Source organism: Suncus etruscus, chromosome 12, assembly GCF_024139225.1.
Source record: "Suncus etruscus isolate mSunEtr1 chromosome 12, mSunEtr1.pri.cur, whole genome shotgun sequence".
Lineage (NCBI taxonomy): Eukaryota > Metazoa > Chordata > Mammalia > Eulipotyphla > Soricidae > Suncus > Suncus etruscus.
This window is the reverse complement of record NC_064859.1, coordinates 45859585-45881462: the sequence shown is the minus strand read 5'-3', so window position 1 is coordinate 45881462 and position 21878 is coordinate 45859585. Positions and strand designations below refer to the sequence as shown.

Below are 21878 nucleotides of genomic sequence, written 5' to 3'. Positions count from 1 at the left end.
TAGAAACTGCTTATCTGAAATTCAAATGTAATCTGGTAACCACTTTACTCTAACATAGCCACATAAGAATTTGACTAAGGTTCTTTTCTATTTTCAAATAGAAAGTTAACTAAAAACTTGATTTTTTTAAACTGCCAAGAGTGATTCAAGAAAAGGTCAAAAAAAAAAAAAAGAAACAAAAGAAAAAAGGTTTAAAGTAATAAAACAGAAAATATACTGGAATCCTTTTCCTATAAGAATTCATTAAAGAAAGCAATTCTATTCACTTTCTACTGGGATGAACGAATGGTGAGTTGTTTTCTGTTTTTTTTTTGGGGGGGGGCACACCCAGTGATGCTCAGGGGTTACTCCTGGCTATGCACTCAGAAATTGCTCCTGGATTTGGGGGAGCAAATGGGTTGCCAGGGACTGAACCAAGGTCCAACCTGGGCAGTCACGTGCAAAGCAAACACCCTACTGCTGTGCTATTGCTTTGACCCCATTAATGGTGATTTTTATGTAATATTGCTCAATCTCAAAATCTTTGTTATCTCATCTATAAAAGCTAGAGGTCCAGAGTGATAGCAGTGGGAAGGACATTTTCCTTGCATGCGACCTACCCATGCTATATATCCAGTGTTCCACATGGTCCCTCAAGCCTGCCAAGAGCAATTTGTGAGTGAAGAGCCAGGAGTAACACTTGAGAGCCACTGCATTTGGCCACAAAACCCCCTCCAAAAAACCCAAAACTATTGAATTATAATATGACCAATAGAATTATAAGAATTTGATAAAGTATGTAATAAAATACAAAATTTTATGTATTTGTTTATTTATTTTGGTTTCTTGGCCACACCTACACACACCTACACACACACACACACATAGACACACACACACAAACACAGGCTCTTAGGGATTAATACTGGCTCTGCACTCAGAAATTGCCCCTGTCAGGCTTGGGGGACCATATGGGATGCTGGGATTCGAACCACCATCCATCCTGATCAGCTACGTGCAAGGCAAACACCCTGCCACTGTCCTATTTCTCTGGCCCAGGGATGTCTTTATTTTTGAGTATTAATTTTGCTTTACTCAAATTACTGAATTGCCATTAGTGTAAAATAATCGACATAAATTTGGTTAGTTTGAACACATGTACATACTGTGTTCTGATCACATCATCAGTTTATTTAATGTATCAACTATATAGAAGCCATCCAATAAATATACTCATTGTTTTTATAATTTGTTTCATTTTAAATTTTATTTGAACTTTGTTTTAATTTTCAGATATAGCAACATGTAACATGATGTCAATCTTCATGTACTGTATTCTTCTTTACTCTAGAAATAATGTTAAACCAAGGTTCTCAAAGTTTTATCTTCATCTATGGAGATGCTCATGTGACTCTAGCCATTAAGTATAATGAGGTATTGTAATACACTGATTGATAAAGCATCCTTACCCCCACTGTTGGTAGATACTTTTAATATTCTACTGAATATAGTCTGATAGCACTGTGTGAAGGATTTTACACCTTACATATGTCAAGAACATTGATTTATAAAATTCTTTATTTTTTATCTTTGCCTGAAATAATTTTTAAACTTTATTTATTGATTGACAGATGTTTGGGCCACGTAGAGCTGTGCTCAGGGGCCACACCTGGTTCTGCACTTAGAAATCACCGCTGGTAGGCTAGGGGACCATATTGGATACTTGGAATCAAACAGGGTTCCTCCTAGGTCAGCAGCCTTACCGTTGTGCTATCTCTCCGGCTCCCTGAAATAATTTAATATAAATTATTTAATTATTTAAAATATTTAAATTAAATGGTTGTTTTTTTTTTACCACAAGAATTCGGTGGGATTTATAAGGTAAAATCAATGAAAGTATTCTCATTATGATCAAGATGTTTCTATTATTTCTTTCATTTATTTTGATTGCAGCTCCAGGAATTTATGTTTCATAAACTTCTTGCAAAATAACATCTGAAAACCATCATTTAATTTTAGTAATGGTTTATAATCAAGCACTTCTTATTTTAGGTAAATATTAGAAGGGTTCTTATGCTCCTATTGTCTCAATAGATATCACAGCCACAAGATAGGAAACACTATTGATTTCTTAATTGTTCCCATTTATTCTTGGGTTGTTTTATTTCAGGGTGGTGGCCATACCCAGCTTTGGTCAGGGCTTACTTATAATTAAGCACAAGTATCATAAGTGTGCTCAGGTGGTGCCAACATGAAAACTGGAGTTGGTTGCTTTAAGCTAAGTGTTCTATGTAAGGCAAATACCCTATTTTATCTTTTATGCTCTGAGATTTGTTCTTGATTTAATAAGAAAGTGTGACAATTACCAATTATCTACATGTGTATCTGAAACCATATGTTCAAATGAGTATTCTTTTACAATTTTTAAAATAAAATTGAGTCTCTAGGTTAGATTGAAAATTGGGGAAAACTTAAATAAAAATTGGAGATTTATTCTACAAATATTAACCTTCATACCAATTTCATATAATCCTAAAATATTTCTCAAGGTGTATGAGAGAAGCAGTGTATTTCTCTATATGCAACACATATCATATCTGAGTAAGACACTGGTCACAAATAAACAAATGGTGGTAAATAATTATAATTTTTCCTAGACTCTTGATAGGCCTAAAGTAAGATCTGGATTTCTACTTGCTTTGAATTATTCTTATTTTATTTTCTATGAGAATGAAGACAAAAGTACAACATTGTAAAATAGAATGTTTATTTTTGTTTTTTTTTAATATCTCAAAACACAACACATTAAAATTGCTAAAATAAAATTGGGTATATTTTATTTCAAAAATACCAAGTTGGGAGCAATATTCTCCAGAGTGTTTTTAGACTAGTTCCAGGCCATAGTGTCTGTATGTCATGTTCATCTTGTTGATGTCCAATTTCACCTAGTTCTTGAACTTGCAAACATAGGGTAACATCAAATCACAGTTGTACTCTCTCCATTTTCGATAATCTAGGAAGAGAAAAGAGCAAAATTAATGTTACTAATAGGATTTGTGAAGTTAATGGGAAGTATTCTAAGTTTATTTACTAAAGTTCAAATTCTATATTCAGGGGAAGATAATTTAAAGGAAAAACAAATAAGAAGAGATAAGAAAAAGGAGTGCCTGTGCGATAGCATGAGCATGTTCGTTTCATACTGTTGACCCAGGTTTGATCTGATCCCTGACATTCCATATGGTAGTCTGTCTGAGCCTGCCAGGTGTGCACAGAGCTAGGATTAACCCCTGAGTGCCACTGGGTATGCCCCAAACAGCAAACAAACAAAAAGAGAGAAAGCAAAATTAATTTATATCTCTCAGCTATAAGATTTCCTAAATGATAGGATTAGAAATGGATATTTGAAGTAGATGTGCAGAGAAGGTAAATTTGTGTTACTTACTGGAGCTTTGGGACACAGTTCCACAGTATGCTTTGGAATTTGGGGAGGGTTTCACCTCCCAGGCTTGGTAGTTCATCACATCAGTGCTAGCCCATTGCCAGCCACCTCCATTAGGTTGCTGGCCCTATGGGGTAAAGAATAAAACAAGATGAGTCTACTAGGTAACTTAGTGCTCCTTGCATGAGTTGCTCACTAAGAAACTAATAATATTTCAAGCATCATGTGATGTGGTCTGCTCTTACAGGTGCTGGCCACTTGGGAAACTGTAGGTATCCCTTTAGACTACTGTGGAAAATTCCCCAGCCAAAAACACAAATTGCAATGAAGCCACTGAGAATAGCATGGAGACAGTTTTGGACAGTAAATTCTGTTCTTCCTTAAGGATTTCCTCATCATAGCATGAATAAATCTATGATATACAGAGTACTATGTCATAATGCAAGTATTAGACAAGAGATTTTAACCTTCAGATTTAGATTAAAAAGCCATCCTTAGAAATTACCCCTTTCAATGAGAAATAAAGAATGTTTATCTACCAAAATATCATTAATTAAATCTCGAGACTGTTCTAGAACTGTCCAGTGTATTTATTGTGTAGACAGGTAAAACAAACATAATTGATTGCCATGGGTTTCAACTACAGCATGTAAAATAAAACAGAGATTAATAAATGAAATGGTACCTCTGTGGGATCATGAAGCCCAATCCAGATGTTTTTGTAGTTATTAAAGTTAGTTTTGATCAGCGAAGCCACAAAAGAAGCCTCAGACCCAGAGAGAACAGACGTAAGATACCCAGAAGGCTGCTTCTGGCAATTTAGCTGTGGAGGGAAGGGAGAAATGAGATCTTGTGCTATATGACACTGTATTCACAGGAAAAAGGATGCTAAGAAAAATCTAGGTGATGAAAAAAGCATCACAATGTATGTAGTAGAACTTGTTATCCCATGATATCAGTCTCCTCGTTAAAATCACAGTTTGCAAACTCAGCTACTCACTGCTGCATCCATCCAGGTAGCTGGTGTTGCATACAAGGCATAGCAGTATGAGAAATAGGAATAAGAGCCTTGAGGACATCTGCTCCGCACAGAAGCACGTTCCTTTCGCACATCTTCACCTGAGTTGAAAGAAATGAGATGCATTGAAAAGATGAGATGGAGAAAAATATATGGGGTGACCATGACCCCCCAAAATCACAAAATATGTCTAATCTCTATCAGCGACTGATAGTTCCCAGGCATCATACCATCATTTTTCCTACAACTCATAGTGAATGAAGGTTTGGGCCACACTGCACTCACTAATCAGACCTTAATCATAGGTCTGGGCTGTAGAGTTTCTCCTAGTAATGCTTGGGGGCCATGTTGTGCCATAATTAAACTAGATTTGGTTACATGCAAGGCAAAATGATCTGAAACCCCTGTTTATTTTCTTAGATCTCACCTATCTTTTTTGGGGGGAGGGGTCACACCCAATGACGCTTAGAGGTTACACCTGGCTATACACTCAGAAATAGTTCCTAGATTAGGGAACCATATGGGATGCCAGGGATAGAACGCAGATCCATCCTGGATCCATCCTGGGTCAGCCGTGTGCAAGGCAAATGTCCTACTGCTGCGCTATTGCGCCGCCCCCCCCCCCATATCATTTTTAAACTTTACTTTCCCTTTCACTCCTATCAACAGAATCCACTAAGAAAATGTAGGATATTTTCACTCTCCTGTTAGTGGGACTCCATGGCTTCTCCCACCATGGGTTTACTCTGGATAAAGAAATAATAAATGTGTAATCACTAGCAGTTTCATTCTCGGAGATGAACCTCTTAATTACCACAACTTTCACACAGGAATAAGCATTTACTTATTGATCCCCAATAGAAGAAGTTAAACACGGTTGGAGAAAGAATCTCACCATAGACTTGAGCTAGAAGTATCAGGCAGGAGAACAGTAGGAAGGTCATGCTGGAGCGAACAACGGGAGACAGCATCTTGTCTTGCCTTGGGAGGCTATTGCTCTACCCTTTGTTGTTGTTTGATGGTCCCCTAAGAATAAACTGATATTAGCAAAATATTTTCCATTAAACAATTATTAAAATGTTAGAAAATCTATACAATTCATTATTTTTAGTACTGGTATTTGCTAGTCTATGTTCTTTGAAAAGAGTAATTCTCCCTTCCTTTCCCTAGATATATAATATAACTCCTAGATTCTAAATTCCTTTCATCTCCCAGTTACCTGTCTCGCTGGGTTCTGCAATGGCTTATTAGCTCAGCAAACAATCGGCTTTTATAAGGACATCTTTGGAAGACGAGCACTTAAATTAGTTACAGGAATATAGACCAGAATAGTTGTCATGGGATGGGCTTGGCACGAATTCAAGGAAATTCCTGTTATGGAAGAAGATGCCTGAGCCAAATGACAGGAATTTCCACACATATCAGAGTAATAACAGTTAACAAGTCAGCAATATTTCAGACAAGTGATAGTTTATTGCCCAGATATCTTGTTAAGGAAAAAGTATGAAATGAAACCAGATCTGTGGCCCAAATTCTGATTAATGTAGTTTAGAAAATATTATAAAATTTGATAATTAAGAAAACGTCAAAAGTATGTTTTCCCTTCAAAATTCATAATATAAAGCATGATTATGATTTTAAAGCTTTTCTTTATATCACCTTAGCTTTGAATTTTTAATATTTTTCTAGTACAAAGGATATTTTATGACTAGTAAAATTAAATAATTTCAGTCCCAAAAGATTTCCTTCTGCAATAATTAGCATTATCCTACAACAAGCATTGATATTCAGGTATTTGCCCACAATGTGAGCTTTATTAGACATGACTTTTTGTAATCTAATCTTATGGTAAAGAAAATACTAATTGCTGAACATATGCTTTTATAAGGGGCATGTGAATACAATCTTCTCCCTTTGAAATCCCAGGACACTAGTACTTTCTTTACCTAAATCGCAAATTTATCTCTCATTTTAACATTCCTTCTTTAAGCCACAATTTACTTTGAGTTTTCATATATTCATTTATGAGGTTTTTCTTTATAGCTTTTTACCTGCATAATGCTGATTAGTTCATTTAACCAGTAGAGAACTTAAAGAAAAAAGTAAAAAAGAAAAAAAATCCTCTTCCTAATATATGTATAACTGACAAAAAAAGTGACCTACATAATATGTAAATTAAACTAAAAAATAAATGGGAAAAGAACAATACTTTAATTGAAAAGTGGAAAAAGATATTAGCATTACTCTTTAGGGAACATAAAAACTATTCAAGCATATATGTCAATGCCATTTTTAAAGATTAATAAATCCAAATTCCAATAAAAACATAGTGTACATACTTATTGACATAAAATTATTTCATAAAATGTTGGTAATAAATATAAATAGCTCCATTTTTGAATAGGTTATATTATATACCTTAACAAAAGCATAAATCTCATAAAAAATTTGCAAACTTAAGAAGTTCTTCAAATTTCTGTTGAAGATAGTCTACATAATAAACCTCTTAGAAATATCATCTTATATCATAATAATTTTTCTCTCCTACTCAGTTAGCAGAAACATGACAAATTGTTTATATATTAATGTTTAAAGAATTTTTACTAATAATGTAAAAAGGATTAAATCATATAATTGTCCATAAGTAGTAAATGTTGACTTAAAACAAGTTAGAAACTTAAAATAAATAGATCATAATTAATAGTAGAAACCTGGTGTAACCTCAAAAAATATTAAAGAAAACAAATCACAATACAAAAATTAAATGCTGTATAATGTTTTTTATAAACAAACATCTAAAGGCCAATTGATATAAAATTAAAGGCTCTGAAGTATTCACTGGCCCCATGAGCCCCTGATGCTCCACCAAATGTTTCCAGAGTATTCCTGGTGCTCCCAATACAACGTTGCTTACAGACTTTCTGACCCACACTAAAAGTTGCCAGGTCTCTTCTCTGGTCCTCATGCACTGTTGAGGATTTCCCCCAAATAATTAATGTTATGAAGTATTAAAAACTAATGAAGCTAAAATGATAAACTCAAATTCTAAATTGTTCCTACTAAGAGAAGAGAAGAGAAATATAGGAGTAAGGATCTAAGATATTAGTATTCATTAAGGTTTGAGTGGAGCGGAATATATTTAAAATTTTATGAATATTATTTTAATTGTATGTGAGCTACATATATTTGTTTTTTAAATCAGTGATTTTTAATTATTTATACTTGGTGACTGGTAGTTTATTGCATATCAATCCAGGAACTGGCAAATATAACCACTATGTTAGATAAGTGGTTTATAATCTAGCTACATGTGTAAACTGCTACTGGTCCATGGGTCAGTGCTTGAAAACCACTGCATTTAACTCAGTAATATGATTTACATTCTAAAAAAATAACTTTATTTGAATCAAAACATTTAAAAATGTATAAATAATTAAAATGATTTCTAAGTTATTGTAGTAGCCTAGAAAAGTCCATCTGAAATGATGGTTGAACTTCAGAGAAAAAAATTAAACACTGGAGAGGTCATAGTAATAAATATGTGTTTGGAATTTAAATAAACATTTACAAGGAGACTCACTTATGAGCCAAATTTGTCCTGCCTTCTTTCAGGACACCTCAGTTTCCTAACCACAAAATATTTCATAGAACTTTGGATGTCACTATACTTAATAGAGAAAGACACAGAATAGTCTCACTCATCTATGGGTTTTAAGAAAAATTAAAGACATTATTGCAAAAAGGCCCAGAGACAGTAGAGATAAGGGCTGGAAGGGGCAAAAGGACCAGCTCACAATTTGAAGCTCACCATAGAGTGGTGAAAGCTGTTATAGAAATAAATACACTAACAAAAGCATGACAGTGTTAAAGGATGAGAGAAGTAGAATGCCTGTCTCCAATACAGGCAGGGGTGGGGGAGGAGAGAGGGAGCATTGGTGGTAGGAATGTTGCAGTGGTGAAGGGGGGTATTCTGTCTATGACTGAAACCCAACTACAATCATGTTTGTAATCATGGTGCTTAAAGATTCATTAGAAAAAAAGAAAGCAAGATAAAATCTCAACCCTTTTAAAACATAGTTTCAAATATGGTACTGTTTATTTATCATATATATATATATATATATATATATATATATATATATATATATATATATATATATGTTGCTTATAGTGGACAACCTTGCTTATTAGCACTGAGAATAAAAACAAGGAAGAAAATTCCAGGAAGCAGGAATAAGTAGGATTTTTCTTAATTGCTAAGCACCAGTGTTGGAATTTGATACTTTATCAGTTATGAGTCAAAAGTCTCAACTAAGAAAGTTTTTACTTATTTTATCCAGAAAATCATTCTGAATCTATATGAAATCAAGGCATTGGAAATTGATAAAGTTCAAGAGTTACCTCTGAAAACCATCCAGGTGCGGCTTTCACTCCAAATAAAAAAATTAATAATTATGCACTACTATCTAAGCTGTAGGCAGTTTTAAAATAAAGTCATGTATCAAATCTGTCAAGGACTGTCAAGGGACTGCATTGCATTTCTGCAAGGAACTGAACCATCATAAGACAACTTAAAAAATGTTAAGAGGAGATGGCAAATCTGTCAGTACTTGAAATTAGGTGATTATTGAGAGTAGAGGATCTTTGTGAGGACACCTGTATGTGACTTGGGGAGTAGGGGCAAAGGCATGTTAGAGGTTTTTATAATGGTATTTCTAACTTGGAAATTATCTGGGATAATCCAGATGCTTTAAGGTTGAGGTTCTGTTTACTTTAGGCCTCCAGACACATTTCTATGCATACTGTTTCCAAGTCAATCCAGAGAGTCCAGTTATAAAAAAGAAATTCAGTGACACATATTTACTCAAGATTGAAACATTCAATCTTATCTTATGAGGTCTTATCTTATAAGGTTTAGTTAGAATTTAAATAAAACATGAATAATCTTACACATAATGAAAAGCTATCACAATAAATAATTATTTTTTTTGGTTTTTGGGTCACACCTGGAATTACTCAGGGGTTACTCCTGGCTCTATACTCAGAAATCGCCCCTGACAGGCTTGGGGGACCATATGGGATGCCAGGATTCGAACCATCAACCTTCTGCTTGTAAGGCAAATGTACTACCTCCATGCTATCTCTCTGGCACCAATAAATAGTTTTTATATACCTCACACATCTAGTAATAAAACTGATGAGTCACAATAATTAATATTTAGTATATTGTACATATAATATATTTTATTTTAATATTTGTGTACTTATTGATATGTAAATATATTTTATTTATGTATCAGAAAATAGTATATAAATGATTATCCACAACAGTCAATAATTTTCAGTAGAATGTCACAAATGCAAATATATATGGTCTTCATTTGAGAACTATGATAAAGTGATTCTTTGGAGTAAATTTGTAGACTATTCATCTTCTTGGTATATCTTTCACCGTTTAACGAAGAAAAAAAGAATATAAACTGAAAACTGTTTACCTAGCCTTTAGCATATATTTTTAAATGCTATGAAACATTATTTATTCTTTAATTTTAGTATTTTATTGAAACCATTGGGATTTACAAAGTTCTTCATAGTTGGGTTTCAGACATACAATGTATTAGGGTCAATCCCACCACCAGTATTGGCCTCCCTCCACCCACGTTCCCAGAGTGCATCCCATCCCGTCCCACCACTCCTGCCTTCCAGTCTGTCAGCATAACAGCATAACAGACCCTTTTATTTTGAGAGGGGGCACACACTCAGGGGTTACTCCTGGCTCTGCACTAAGATCAATCTAGGCTCTGGGACCATATGGAATGTTGGCGATTGAACTTGGATCTGTCCTGAGTCATACACATGCAAGGGCCCATTTTAAGTTTTTATTTGAAACATTATTTACTTTCAAAAGGTATTCAAGCATCACTAATGTAAAAATATCACTACTGAAACCTTCAGTAGTATTAGAGCATTGCGGGAATAATGTGTTGATTCTCATTTAATTATGACCTTTATTTGTTTATTCAACACTAATTTGTGACTTTAAGAAGATATGTCTAGGGCCCGGAGTGATGGTACAGCGGTAGGGCATTTGCCATGCATATGGCTGACTCAGGATGGACCATGGTTTGATCCCAGTGTCCTACATGGTCCCCTAAGCCAGAAGCGGTTTCTGAGCGCAGAGCCAGGAGTAAACCTTGAGTGTCACCAGGTGTGGCCCAAACTCAAAAAAAAAAAAGAAGATATATTTAGAAAAATAATACTATATTTCTGGTATAAACAAAGAAAAGGAAAACTCCAGGGAAATACTGTGAACAACATCTCTGTGTGGTTATTTGCAAAGGTACATTAACCTAAAGAACACTGAGAAAAATAATGTATTGAATGTTGTTATTAGCTTTAGTTTATGTACCCAAAATATAATACCATTAAGTCCTTGATTTTAGAAAAATACATCCATTTTGTTTTCCCTATAATAAGCTATGGAAATGTTATGATCTCCAAGTCCATTTGATTTAGGCATTGTTCTATATTGACACTAGAGAGGTGGTTTATCATCTCCCACAATTTTATTTCAGGAACAAAGAGAAAACTTGATTTCATCTATGCCACAAAGCACTGGATTAAATAATGCACTGGATTCTACCGCTAAACTCTTTTCAACAATGAATAACACAATATTTTATGGTGTTATTATTCAGTGATTCATTTTACAGCAGTAACAAATTCTGAAAATTTTCTATTAATTGCTCTCTAAAATGACACATTTTATAAATGACACATTTTACAAAAAATTTGTTATATGGATGTTTTACATTAAGAACATAATTTTCTTTATGTTAATTGAAATTCACCCATCTCCCAGGTTTCTTAACTTTCTAAGGATTTTGAAGCAATTTTGTTCAACTATACTAACTCCATGGCAGATTGATCTAATTTTTGAAAGTTGCCAAGGAATTTTCTGTTATTATTGTAAGCAATTGCATTAGAGGCCTGATTTTGTTAAGAAAATTGATATTGACATGAAGTTGAAGCATAATACATTGGGACTTCTTGAATAAGTATAGGTGTATCTATGTAAAACTTTTTATATACGTGAACATGAATATGTTTTTGACATAGTGATTTTATTATGTAAAAATTCAAGACATTTTAAGATTTATTTTCATATCATTTGAGATTGTTTCAGTAGTATGTAATATAAGAGTTTAGTTTTAGAGTATTATAGTAAATCTGTCTGAAACAGGCATACATAGAAATCAGTGTGTGTAAAGAGTACAGAAAAATTACCATATTTTCTGGCATAAAAGACAACTTCTTAAATATCTTTGGTTATCTTATACACAGGATTATGGCATGCTGAAACTTACTCCAGCTTCAGCGAGGAGTGATCCACATCACTCTTACTGCCACATCTCATCCAGCTGCCAGTCATCATCACTCAGTCCTCTGCTAGTCCTGATTCATCTTTTAGGGCATACAGAGGAGCTAAGTTACCTAGCACTGCATCCCATCCAGCTGCCTGGTGTCATTGCTGGTATGCAGCTTTCCATTGCTCAGTCCTCTGTTCAGCTTTTATAGGACACAGAAGAGGCACTCTGTTGCCCTCTAGCTGTCCTATTAATCACTGCACCCCAGCCAGCTGCTGTTGGAGAAGCCCCCTCTCCCTGCTCTCAATGTAGATTACAATTAAAAATCAAAGTCACTCACTACAAATGACAAATGTAAAATGATTGTTGTCACTACAAAGTCTAGCTTTATTAAATATATACTGTTAACCTTTGAGGGTTTTACTCTTTTCTCTTTTTTTTTTAAATTTTATTTGGTTTGCAATAAAAGAGATGTAGTCTTATACAGTAAATATAGTCAAAACCCTATATTTCAATAGAAAAAGTAGGGTTCGTTTTATGTCCCATAAAATACAGTAATGAAAAGTTACAGATTTTACATAGAAAACCAAGGAACCATTGAATTTGTTTATAAAGAAAGCCATTTTTTCCTACCATAGAAGTGGGATGAGGAAAAAAGCCAAATCCTGAAGGAGCTGAATTGATTCTAAACCTTTTCCTAAGTCTTAAATCATACAAATAATTGTCAGCAATGGCAAAGGCAGTAACAATCATAAAAGGAATATTTCAAAAGTGGCTTAAGGCAGAGATACAGAGGACAAGCCTTGCACTCAGCTGACATAGGTTTAATCCCTAGTTAGCATTATCACTAAAGGTCAAATAACCCCTTAGTGCAGATCCAGGAGTAAGCTGTCAGCACAACCTGGTATGACAACAAGACAAAACAAAAAGTGAGTTTAGAGTCCGTGATTGTGAACACAGGTACAAATAATGAAATAAAGGTGACAAGCTCAATTTGTTTCACAATATGAGTAAGAACAGTTTGTTTCAAGAACAACTTAAGAATTTCTTCCATGTCAGGTAAGAATTTGAAGAGAAATTCTGATTCCAGAAAAGGCCAGGTAATGTCCACTAATTGTATCCCTACCTGTATTAGGATTGGCTTGATATCTAAGAAAAATGGATAGTTTCAATTTTCTATCTTCCTTCCAATTGCCCTTCATGCATATTAACATTGACTTCATTCTTTATAGTATCTCATAGTACACTGTTCCTTTTAAACCAGGGGTCTCAAACTCGTGGCCCGCAGGTACACCATTTTGTGGCCCGAGGCAAGCCTTCAAATATTGCAGTATTCGTGATTATTCGCTTAGCAAATAATCGCAATAAAATCGTATTAGTAAGAAAAAGAGCAGTTTCGTTCGGGGTATGCAAATGTTTAATGCGATTTTTTTTCGATTTTTTTTCCTTACCAATGCGATTTTTTATTGCCAATATTCGGTAAGCGAAATCCCTTATGTGGCCCTGCCTCAGCCCAACTTTGCCTCCTGCAGCCCCCAGGGGTAAATTGAGTTTGAGAGCTCTGTTTAAACTATTTACCCCAGTTATCCTATAAGGACCTATCTAAACATCATTCCTTGAAAAAATATTTCTAAAAACTCTTTCTGAATAAAATTATCTGTTATGTGTTCAGAGAGTATGTAGACTGTCAATGTACGTATACTGAAAGTATGTCTATGTATGTATACTGAAGTATGTAGACTGAAATTGTTTGCTTTATCTAGCTAGCTTTATTTCTAGTTATCTCTCCATCAGTCTATAGATTATTACCAGTCTTCAGATTTAAAAGTTGAAACTATTGGTCTATCACCTTGATTTTAACTCTTAGTCTGTGAATGTTTATTAAGACTATCATTTGGAAAAAGATTTAATAGCAATATTTTTAAATCTTAGCTTTTGTGAAGAAACATGCTACAGTTTTCTTATTATTCAGCTGAATCTCAGGTTTTAACATTTTACAGGCTGAGACAACTAACACTTTCAAATTAAAGAAATTTTACCCAGGTAATAGCTGACTGAGAAAAAGATGGTACTTAGATATTCTAATTTCTAATCCAGTAAGTTAATTAGGCTTATTAGGAAAATCAATGAATTTAGAGTTACCCTATCTAGTGTTAAGTCAATTCTTGATAAATGGTGTCCCTTGGACCCTTTCTATTCAGAATAACAGTACACAAATCAAGTGTACCTAATGAGGTCTAAAATGGTTGACAAATAGTTAGGCCACACCCAGTGACTCTCAGGGGTTACTCCTAGCTCTGCACTCAGATATTGCTCCTGGCTTGAGGGACCATATGGGACAGCCAGGGATCAAATCATGGTTGTCCTAGGTCAGCCACGTGCACAGCAAATGCCCTACTGCTGTGCCACTGCTCTTGCTCATGCTCCTATAAAAATATTTTAAAATAAATTTTGCCTCTAAAGTTTCAAATCTATTCTTATGGGTATCATTGGACTTATCTTTAAAATTGGAAAATACACAAAGACGTATTAAAAATTATGATGTGTTAAAATATCTAGTAGCAGAAATGATACTGGCTTTGAAATCCTTCTAAAAAGTATATCATATATATTTTTTTGTGAATCTCAATGTTCTGAATATATTTATTTTTCTTGTAATTAAGAGGTAGACAACTTGCACCATTATATTATGGGAAATTCCAGGAGAAACTTGTATCCTTGGATTTTGTTCTTTGGTTTCCTGTGACCTAGCAGTTTTAATTTGTGCAGTGTAAAGTATTTGACATGGAATCCTACAATTTGCTTGCAATGATACCAGTTGCTTTTATTTTTATTGTCATGTTTATTATTTCACCAATTTTTGTTTCCCTAACTAACTATACTACAAAAAGTAGGAATATAATGCTTACTAAAAGATAGAATGATAATATTGTTTATCAAAATCACCAGGAAACAATCCTCTCACTCATGAACACATTTGTTCTTATTGTTGGCTGAAATCACTTATATAAATTTGTGAACTTTGAAATTATACTTAACACCTAAATGTTTCCTGGAACAGCTCTCTATTGAGTTTCGTGATCAGGAAGTGTGTTTATAAGTTTGAGTTGCTACATTTACCATCAGACTATGAGATTTAATTATCTCAAAACAGGGAAGTGATACTGTTATGATAGAAATGTTTCTCTCAAGAGCACAGGTCACAGATAGCATTGGGATTGTGTAGTGGTGCAAGTCAGTCCCTGAAGAGGTTGACTGATGGGGGGATGGAGGATGAGGTCTTTCCCCTCCAGCTCTGAACACGCGTCTGCCACCCTGTAAAAGCTCGCAGACAGTCAGGCTTGTGGAAATAATAGCTTTATTCAGTGGACAAGACTAAAGTCCAAAGCCTCAGCATCAGTTCCAGCCAAAAAGCCCCTTTCCTTCCACAAACCCTTGTTTTTATCCCCCAGAATCAGGTACCACCCAATGGTGGGATCAGATACCACCTAATGGTGGAAGCAGAATCAGGTACCACCCTAGGGTGGGGGCAGAATGCCAGGTCACACTTAGGGTAGGGCACAATCACCGATCAAGGTAGGGTCAGTAATATAATAATCCCATAAAATGTTTACTTACACAACAGTGTAGTGCTGCTCATACTAGAAAATTATCTAAAAGTTTTCTTACCCCAGTAGAATGCCTTTACCATAGATGCATTGATTCCTTGAATGTAGACACTCATCATTTCTCTTTAAAGTATATTTATGCTTTACTTAAATTAATCTTTTTTATTAATATGAGTTAAACCATAATGGGTTTTCTACTCCCCCCAACTTGTTTTTAATCATAATACTTGGATACTCATTCATGTTGAAGGAAATATATATATATATATATATATATATATATATATATATATATATATATATATATATATATATATGCATGCTGCAGACCTGTTGCATCCACAGGCAAAACCTTAGTGGGTTAAATAAATTCCCACTCGGAATAAGAGGAAAACACGAAGTGGGTGAATATGAAATAATGATACCACACGCAGTAAGTGTGGGGTCAACACATCTCTGGCAAGGGTGCGACAAATTTAATCTTAGGCAAGGAGTATTTAAAGGGAAGAGAGAAGGCAGTCCTAACATGAAAGGAATGTAATGTACATTGTTTGATTTCAGAACAAATACACATAACTTTAGGTGGTCTTAGAACAGAATAGGTTTCAGTTAGAGGAATAAAAGGAAGACTAAATTCTTACATATAAAAGAAGTTTTCTGGCCCTAGGTGTTATTAGGTGTTATTTCTGATGTAAATTAATAGATAGCAGGAATCCTGGTTTATTCCTGATAAATATTCTTGACCTGAGGGAAATAGTATTCTAGTTAGGGGCAAAGACCCACTTCCTATGATCTGATAATAGAAAGAGAATAACACTAAAGAAAGGGATACAATAATTATACCTAATGAAATAATCTAGTTCTACACTGACCAAACCTGTTTGCAAACAGGTATTCAAAGTGACAGAGAGAGTTTCCTAAGACAGAAATCATTATGCTTTGAAGCTCAAAAGTAGCTGGTGAGCCTTGAGTTGCAAATATACCAAACCAGCAGGGAACTTCTGGTAGTATTGCTTTGGTACTGAAATTCTTTTGTGAGTGCAGTATAGTTCAAGCCAAATATCTGTAGAAAGCAGAAACAAATTAACAGGAAAAATGTTGAGTCACTACCATGTAGGAAGTATGACAGAAATATCACCAGTGATCCATGCAAAGGGTCAATGATAGACTTCTAAATGGGCTTTCTGGCAGATATTTTTTGGGAGAAAAAATTAGGCACTGCACCAGGAAGGCAAAAGCCATGTCTGTTGTGTGCCCCCCTATGTGGGGGGTAACATATATATATATATGTATATATATGCATATACACATAATATGTGTATATAGAATAGATGATTCGGAGTTCACATGAAGTGGCACTCAGGGTGTACTACTGGCCCTGTGCTCAAAAATTACTACTGGCAGGCTTGGAGGACCATATAGGATTATGGGGATCCAACCTGTATCTGCTTCATGCAAGAAAACCACCCTACCTGTTCTGCTAGATCACCAGCTCCTTGGAAGATAATTTTAATAACTACTATTGCACTATTCAACTATCACACCTTCCCTCTTTTATTTTCAAACAGGTACTTAGACTATTTCCTGTTTTTAGGTAGTATAAATAATGTACCAATCCCAGAAACACATTTACCTATTTAATACATGCCCCAAATTGTAGAGAAGTGATAAAGTCTGCATATTCTTTATTATGGAGAGCTCAACTTTCCAAAGTCAAATATTTTGATACCCACCTCAGCACTTAAGTTCAGTCATTACAAAAGACAGGACACAAGGACTTCTGGTCAAGGATTCAGAACATTCAAAGATAACTTTTCATTGTAGATGATGGCCATGGTAGTACTCTAGGGCCAAGTGATATGAGGAATGCAATAGAGGACCTCACAAATACTACACTTATACTCAAGCAAAGGAACCACAAGACTTTGAGGATGAGATGGCAACAGTCTATTTATATATTTATTCCTGTTGAACAGAAAGTTCCTGGGAGGTGTTGAGAGAGAAAAGCACAACGCGTTTCTGCTCAGAGTCTGTAAGAACATCATGGAAGTTGTGAATAATGAATTTCTCCTGAGCTTAGCCAGGAGACCAAAGTTTGAGGGAAAATATCAGGAAGAAGAGTGTTAGTTTACACTCTTTTTTTTTGTCCAGGACAAAGACATTCCCCTACTTCTCGTTCTTTTCACGAAGCATTTTGACTTGTAAAAGTCCACCTGGATCTCATTCCATGTTCCCTATCTGGTTACATTTGTATTGGTAGAATAAAGAGAAGTTTTGGTTTTGGCAGGCCCAGAGAGATCATGAGGTAAAAAGCCAACCCAATTCCATGATTCTCTCCTCACTGGCGTGGTTTATTAATTTGTCCGAATCCCTGCTTCAATCCATTTCACTTAGGTTTGGAAATATGATATGTGGGGCAATTTTACAGAGGAGTTCAGTTAATTAGTTTTTCTTAGAAAGAAGATTTAAATAATTTTTTAATTTTTCGTATTTTCTGTGTGCTACAATGGAAGTTTCTTTAGTATTGCTTTTTGTCTCTTTGTCCCTCAGTAGCATTTACCAGCATGAGGGCTACTTCTGAGATTTCAGAGTTGTGCAATATCTTTATCTTTCCATCTGCTTTTGCTGTTATGTCTTAAAACAAAAAAATGATCTTTGAGGAATTTATGACAATCATTGGGTGGGATCAAAGAGTTTTGTGCTGAAATCTGCATATGTGATATCTCACTATAATTTTTTATTAAAAGACATGATAGTGTTCTTAAATATTTAGAGTGGGTACATGAGGCAGTTAAGTATAATCAATATCTATTTGTGAAACTAGTGGCATAATTAAGAGCTAATTGCTCACATCAGTTTCCTATAATGCAAAAAGGATTAACAATAAATCCCTATGGGTTAGAAGTATATTAATGAGTGAATGGAGAAATAGTACAGTGAAGAAGAGTGTACTGTAACCCTAACAACCAAGCTAACCAAGCTCCATCTGAGACCCTGGATATAATGTTCTCAGCCTCATCAAAGTGTCTTTTGAGATCAGTACCACAAGTAAGCACTGGTAAGTAATGTACAGTTACTAGAAAATTTAAATACAAATTAAAGTTATTTTAATTGAGTAATTTAATTAATTTTAAGATTAAAATGTATATACGTGTCTACCACATAGTTTGCATTTTAATTTTATAATAACTATATGGTCCATGGAAAAGATAAAAATAAGTTTTGAATTATTTTAATTTCAATTAATGTGCATGCCAAATATCATTTGTATTCAACATGAGATTTATGTAATATTCATGTCTTTAAAATTCATTTTCAATTTTAGTTACTGCAGACTCAACTCAGACTATCAAGATTTCAATTATTCAGTAGCATACCTGACTAGTGATTACCTCAGAACTGCAAAACACTTCTATTAAAATTGTGAGTGTGTGTTATATTTTTGATGTTAGAGCATGACTTTATAAATAACTGAAATATTGCCAATATAAAGTAGATGTTAATTTTTTGCTATCCCCACCTAATAAGTTGTACTAAGAGAAAATTTGTTTCTAAGGTCATTTAGAAGGAACAACCATTAGCACATTTTAGATTTTTGCACAAATCATCTAGTAATTGTTTGGAGAACTGTACAGATGAGTAAAAAGCAAACTCTCAGAACAAAGTAATTTGAGAGGCGAAAAAAACAAGCAAAAATTATAAGTTGGTGGGACCTGAGAGATAGTTTGGAGGTAGGACATTTGCCTTGCATGCAGAAGGATGGTGGCTCGAATCCCGGCATCCCATATGGTTCCCCGAGCCTGTCAGGAGCAATTTCTGAGTGTAGAGCCTGGAGAAACTCCTGAGTGCTGCCAGGTATGACCCCAAAACCAAAAACAATAAACAAACAAACAAACAAACAAACAAAAAAGACAAGTTGGGAAACTCAAGAAAAAATAATCAACATTCTAGAGTTGAAAACAGTGAGATGTTTAGCAAGTCTTGCATTGGGAACTCTCCTAAACAATTTTTAAGGCCTACTTATATTTCTTTAAAATATATTTACTTAAAAAATATTCATTTATTTTTCTGGAAATCTGGAAGAGAAAGTTCAAAATGTAACTTGATAATGATGTCCCTCCTGAAATAGTCTAGGCTTGGACTAATTGTCTGCCTTAGTTCTTAAGGACATCAGCCATCACCAGCATAGCCCTAAATATCTTATGTTTATCTAGGATCTTGGTTCATTTCAGGGTTTGTGTTCTCTTGCTTCTAGGCTAATAGCCCCACTTTGCTATCAGCCTATCACAGCTATTACAGCAGGTTCTGGTTCTGCCCAATAACTGAGTTATGAGAAGTTATAAACACATGGCACCAGTGCCAATTACCAAAGTCCAAGTATATTCCAAGAAATCAAAACAACTACTCAAATTGCAAGTAATAGTAAATATATTAGAATTTGTATATATATTTGGTAGGAGAAATAATATATACTGTAATTGGGGATAAAACACTTAGCTTGTATATGGCTGACCCTGTTTTTTTTTTGTTGTTGTTGTTTTTTGTTTTAAATAATTTTTATTTTGACCAAAATAAATGACAAATTTTCACAGTAATATTTAAGGTACATAGTGACAATTAAACAGGGTCATTTCCATTACCTAGGTTGTCCTCCCTCCACCCCTTTTCCCAGCATGTGTTCCATATCTCCCTCTTTTGCCCCCTGGAGTGCTAGTGTAACTGTTCTCTTCTGTGTATAGCTCATTGTAGATAGGGTATCAATTCTGTTTTGTTGACTTTGGGTTTGGTGTTTTATTTCCACTCAATGTTCATACAGCTGTTTGGTTCTGGTACTGTTCATTTTTATTTTCCCCCTCAATTCATGCGGTAGAACAAGATGATTGAAGCTGTGTGGTTCTTCTGGGAGAAGACAAAAAAAAAAAAAAAAAAAAAAAAAAAAAGACAGTAACTACCAAAAAAATAAAAAGCACCCAGCAACAAAAACAAAAAAATATCACCAAATAATAACCACAAAAGAGAAAAAGAAAGAAAAGAAAGAGAAAGAAAGAAGGAAAAGGAGAAAAAGAGAAAAAAGGAAAAGAAAGAAAAACAAAGGAAGGAGTGCTGGTGTGGCAAGGCTTTGTGCCCCCCCACTTTTTCTTTCATAGGCATAGTAAGTATTGGGGAAGTAAGAAAGGGAATTCCCTTGGCCTAAAAGATTCAGGATTTCTTTTAGCACAGACACTGCAAATTGTCTCCAGTGTATTGCCAGGCAAAACCCTGATCAGTGATTCAGGAAAAACCAGGTGTGGATCAAATTATTTTATCTATAGACTGTTTTGTTTACTGATCTAAAGGTTTTTTTTTTGTTTGTTTGTTTTTTAGGTTACACCCAGCTGTGCGCAGGGGTTACTCCTGGCAGGTTTGGGGGACCATATGGGATGCTGGGATTCGAACCATTGTCTTTCTGCATGCAAGGCAAATGCCCTACCCACATGCTATCTCTCCAGCCTCTACTGATCTAAAGTTTAACAGTGTTAAAATAGTAAAACCAACAAGTAAGTCTTTGCTCCTATATTGTGTCTCTTGGCCATTTACTCTTACTGTTTACTTTTTACTTTAGTGTTTATCTGAAATGTTCAGAATACATTGATTTCAAGTGGCTTTTACTCTATATTGCTTTGCCATAATCCAGTTAGCATAGGTTGCTGAGATTCCCAGAATTTTGCTTCATCTTTATTCCTCTCCTTCTGTAAATGAGGAAGAGGAGGTAAAAGAGAAAGAGGAGGAGGAGGAAGAGAAGGAGAATGAGAAAGCGGATGAGAAAGAGGAGGAGGAAGAAGAGGAAGAAGAAGAAGAGGGCAGTAGGGAGGGTGAGAGAAAACTGAGGACAGTGATGGCAAGAAACATGCACAGGTGAAGGAATGGATGTGAAACTCAATCATGAACAATTTTGTAATTGTGTATTTCACCATAATTTAATTAAAGAAGTTATTTATTAGAAAATTAAAAAAATAAAAAAAGAGCAAGAGCACTAGCAGAGTGGTAGGGCGTTTGCCTTGCATATGGTTGACCCAGGAAAGACCTCCATTTGACTCCCATTGTCCCATATAGTCCCTCAAAGCCAGGGTTAATTTCTGAGTGCATAGCCAGGAGTAACCCCTGAGCATCACCAAGTGTGGCTCTAAAACAAACAAACAAAAATTTTAAATAAAAAAGTTTCTATTGTGACAATTAAAAGACAGGAACTACAGACACCTTCTAAGGAAGTGCTATTAAAAGAAGTGTTAAAGTGGCTGGAGATAGCATGGAGGTAAGACATTTGCCTTGCATGCAGAAGGACGGTGGTTTGAATCCCAGCATCCCATACCGTCCCTCGAGCCTGCCAGGAGTGAACCCTGAGTGCTGCCAGGTGTGACCCAAAAACCAAAAACCAAATTAATTAATTAATTAATTAATTAAATAAAAGAAGTTTTAAAGTGGAGGGA

The 21878-nt window shown here is 34.9% G+C and overlaps 1 protein-coding gene and 1 pseudogene across 1 annotated transcript; both read right to left on the bottom strand.

Annotated features, from left to right (window-relative positions):
- The window catches only part of LOC126024534 (small integral membrane protein 8-like), a 1114930-nt pseudogene that overhangs the window by 784981 nt on the left and 308071 nt on the right, over nucleotides 1-21878 (bottom strand).
- LOC126024159 (lithostathine-like) lies at nucleotides 2925-5407 on the bottom strand. The gene is made up of 5 exons (XM_049784599.1): nucleotides 5332-5407; nucleotides 4419-4537; nucleotides 4104-4241; nucleotides 3422-3545; nucleotides 2925-2992 (listed from the first exon to the last, which is right to left on the bottom strand). The coding sequence occupies exons 1-5, from the start codon at nucleotides 5405-5407 to the stop codon at nucleotides 2925-2927; spliced, it is 525 nt and encodes a 174-aa protein (XP_049640556.1).

Excerpts from the sequence above, each read along its gene's own strand:
- LOC126024159 (XM_049784599.1), bottom strand. The coding sequence starts at position 5,407 with ATGCTGTCTCCCGTTGTTCGCTCCAGCATGACCTTCCTACTGTTCTCC. Across the intron at positions 4,242-4,418 it reads CTACCTGGATGGATGCAGCA|CTAAATTGCCAGAAGCAGCC; the intron begins GTGAGTAGCTGA and ends TTCCCTCCACAG. Across the intron at positions 2,993-3,421 it reads AACTGTGTCCCAAAGCTCCA|ATTATCGAAAATGGAGAGAG; the intron begins GTAAGTAACACA and ends TTCTCTTCCTAG.